At 42.9% G+C, this 3,430-nt stretch overlaps 1 protein-coding gene across 1 annotated transcript in view; it reads left to right on the forward strand.

Annotated features, from left to right (window-relative positions):
- The first annotated feature begins 2,166 nt into the window (after positions 1-2,166).
- Positions 2,167-3,430, forward strand: part of bmp6 (bone morphogenetic protein 6) — a 74,859-nt gene continuing 73,595 nt past the window's right edge. The window contains exon 1 of the mRNA XM_080793513.1: positions 2,167-3,160. Coding sequence (XP_080649639.1) covers positions 2,722-3,160 — 439 coding nt within the window. The 5' untranslated portion in view covers positions 2,167-2,721. The remainder of the gene's footprint in view (positions 3,161-3,430) is intronic.

Below are 3,430 nucleotides of genomic sequence, written 5' to 3' on the forward strand. Positions count from 1 at the left end.
CTCAAAACAAACCGACTGACTGAAAATGACACATTTGCCCTCCGTCCTCTGGTTTTGGTTGTGTGGGTGGACAGTACTCTGGAAACGGCTCATATACTTCTTGTTTCAGTACCAACACCAATGAGAGAATAAGGACCTGATAAAGACGTCATCACAGTGAGGACATTATTCACAAGACCAGAATTTGTGTGAGCGTGTCTGTCCTGTGTGTGTGTGTGTGTGTGTGTGTCAGGGTTATTATAACCAAAATCAGCTAAATAACAGAAACTAGAATTGAAATAAACTGTATATACATTAACTAACTCAAACCTTATTGTGTGTTTACTAAACTAACTAAAACTAAGAAATATACAGAGAAAATGTCCTCGGTTTTAGTCTCATATTTTTCATGCATAAAATAATTTAGCTGTGCCACTTTAAAGCCATGTTTTCAAGAAATGTCAATAGTAGTGTGAAAATAGGCGATCTACAAGCTCACAAAGTGTGATACATTGTGGGTTTGTACATCTGCCAATTCTTATGGGCTTTAGGAAGCTCCCCACGGACTATACCCAAAATCACAATAGAAAACTTTGTGTGTGTGTGTGTGTGTGTGTGTGTGTGTGTGTGTGTGTGTGTGTGTGTGTGTGTGCGTGCTTGCGTGCGCGCCGTGCGTGTGTCACATGCGTGCGTGTTTGAACCAGCTTTGATGTAGGTTATCACTCTGCACTTCCAGTTAAGACAGCATTTGGCAGCAGCAGCAGTAGTAGTAGTGAGAGATATGGACACCCCTGGTCCTTTATCAGCAGGGCCATCACACATCTGAACACAGGGAGACACAACATATTGGCTGAAAAGTAAGGAACTGGAGACAGACAGACAGACAGACAGAGATAGAGAGGCACAGAGATTGTGATAGGCTTATCTCTCATTCTCCTTCCACATTGCATTAAGATACAACACACACACACACACACACACACACACACACACACACACACACACACACACACACACATACATATATTTTTCTTTTTAGGTTAAAATACTTATATGTTTTAGGAAAGCTATTTTCTTTTCAGCAGTTTTCATATGTACGGCTTGAGAGAATAATACAAAATGTTCTGTATGTTTTTAATTGAGTTTATTTTTGATTGTACACCTATATGCAATGATGAAATTATTCAGATGTCTATCTGTCTATCTATCTATCTATCTATCTATCTATCTATCTATTTGTACATACATACATACATACATATGGTGGCTAATGAACCAAATATAAATCTCAGAAGTTGAAGCAGTTTATAAGGACCCACTTTTAGGCCAGTGCAATAGAGCATGCTTTTGCCTTCTTTCTTTTTTTTAAAGCTTACCCATTTTAACCAAATACATACATATATACATAATGAATGATCATAATAATTATATTTGTATACCATATGATGTTATACTGTATGTAAGTCCTATTCACCCTCTACTTATTCAATGCACAGTATAGGCTATATAATTGTAGCCTATTTAATTATGTGTACAACACGTCGCCGTGTTTACAAGTGAGGACGTCATCATCCCTTAAAGCCCTCTAAAAGCTGTGTTCTTCTAAACTTCACGTCCTGTCTGCTCCGCTTGCTGTTTTCCATTCCATCGTCAGGGGTCGTGCGTCAACTGGAGAACGGCATGCACGGCACACACTGGCCATTAACGCACCGCAACACTGGCTTTCCCCAGCAGTTTGAAACGGAACCCCCTCGTGCGTTTATTTTATTCCAACGTAGTTCCAAGTGTGTGCAGACTGCAGACGAGGTTTATTATTTTATTGCACCGTTCGCAGCCCTTCTATAAACTATAACGACTCGGGAACAATTTGATTGAGTGCTTGTTATAGAGAGGTCTGACCGTCTGTCTGTGTTAAGAGAGAGATATAGTTGATATAAATGAACACGTTCACTTCGATAGGAAGGCAGTTGTCTTGAACACAGTTCGGTGAACAAAAACATATACCTACCGGTAATCATATTGATATACATTCACCCATGTGAGTTCTGTCTTCTGATGGAGACGGAGTTGTCTTTATACTCGCTCCTCAGAGCTCCACCTCTGCCTCTATGTGCGCACTCACTGACTGACTGACTGACTGACTGGCTGGGCGGTTTCACAAACTACCTGCTAATGCCCGTTATTTAGACTCACACGCAGTGTGCGAGAGAGGACGTGCGCGGGGCAAACGGCAACTGGAAAGACTCACCTTTTTCTCTCTGCAGGGTTTGGAAAATGATATATTTCGGAAAGCAAATACATCCACTAAAGTAAAATGGCTTCTTTCAGGAGAGTTGTTATTCTTTTACGGGTGAACTTGGCTTCAGACCTTTGACTGGGGTCTAATTTAGACTTGCTTCTTGGAGCTTTCAGAATAACTTTTTACATGGTGGTGGTTCCATTCGAAGCAGGACGTCAGTGCGCTACGGGATCAGAATGAGAACGGTGCCAATACTATTCTACGCGTTTTGTAATGGAACGTCTATTTTAAATGGCTTGATTATTTTTTATTTGCTACGGCTGTGATAGGCATTTGCGCACCTGAATACAAATTTGTGGTTTCCGTCTTTTTTCCCCCCCTCTCTTTTTTTCTTTTATTTTCCCCCAAACAAAACTATTGCGTGTATTTCAAATTGGATATATAGCGGACTGAAAGGGACAGTTGGTGGGAGAGAGAGAGAGACACTTGGGACGACACACACCATGACAAGCTGCTGGTTTGCCTTCGTTGGATTGTGGTGGAGCGCTTATTGCACGTTCCTCGTCGCGGCAGGTAGCAATTATTTATTCGATGGAACAAACAACGAGGTGGTGCACCCGAGCTTCGTCCACCGGCGGCTGCGGACGCACGAGAAGCGAGAGATGCAGAAGGAGATCCTCTCCATCCTCGGACTGCCCCACAGGCCCCGGCCTCACCTATCCAGTGGAAAGTACAACTCCGCGCCGCTCTTCATGTTGGATCTGTACAACACCATATCGAACGAGGAGAAGAACGAGGTGGACGGCCTCTTGGACCAGTATCACCATCAGTCCTCCATGCTGACGACCACCCAGGGTCCTCCCATGGCGGCGGCGGGGGCGACGTATCAAGAAAATGCCTTTCTGAACGACGCCGATATGGTGATGAGCTTCGTCAATTTGGGTAAGCCTCTGCAAAGTGCAGTCAAAACGTTATTATAGCGAACTAAACCGAACAGCCGAGAGTGGGTGTTTTTAAAATGAACATTTAAGACGTTTTATACACGAGATTTGATGCACTATTAAACATTTAAGCGTCGCCATGTGTGTGCGTCAACGCCGAGAAGTGAGCAGGTGTTCCGCAGCAGTTGATTACGCACCGAAGCTATAGGCTACTTTACGCACAAAAAGCTGCCGTACTCTAAACTGCTCTTACGCTTTTTTGGTTATTTAT

This window comes from Protomyctophum bolini (genome assembly GCF_963924005.1).
Source record: "Protomyctophum bolini genome assembly, chromosome: 21".
NCBI classification, from domain to species: Eukaryota; Metazoa; Chordata; class Actinopteri; order Myctophiformes; family Myctophidae; genus Protomyctophum; species Protomyctophum bolini.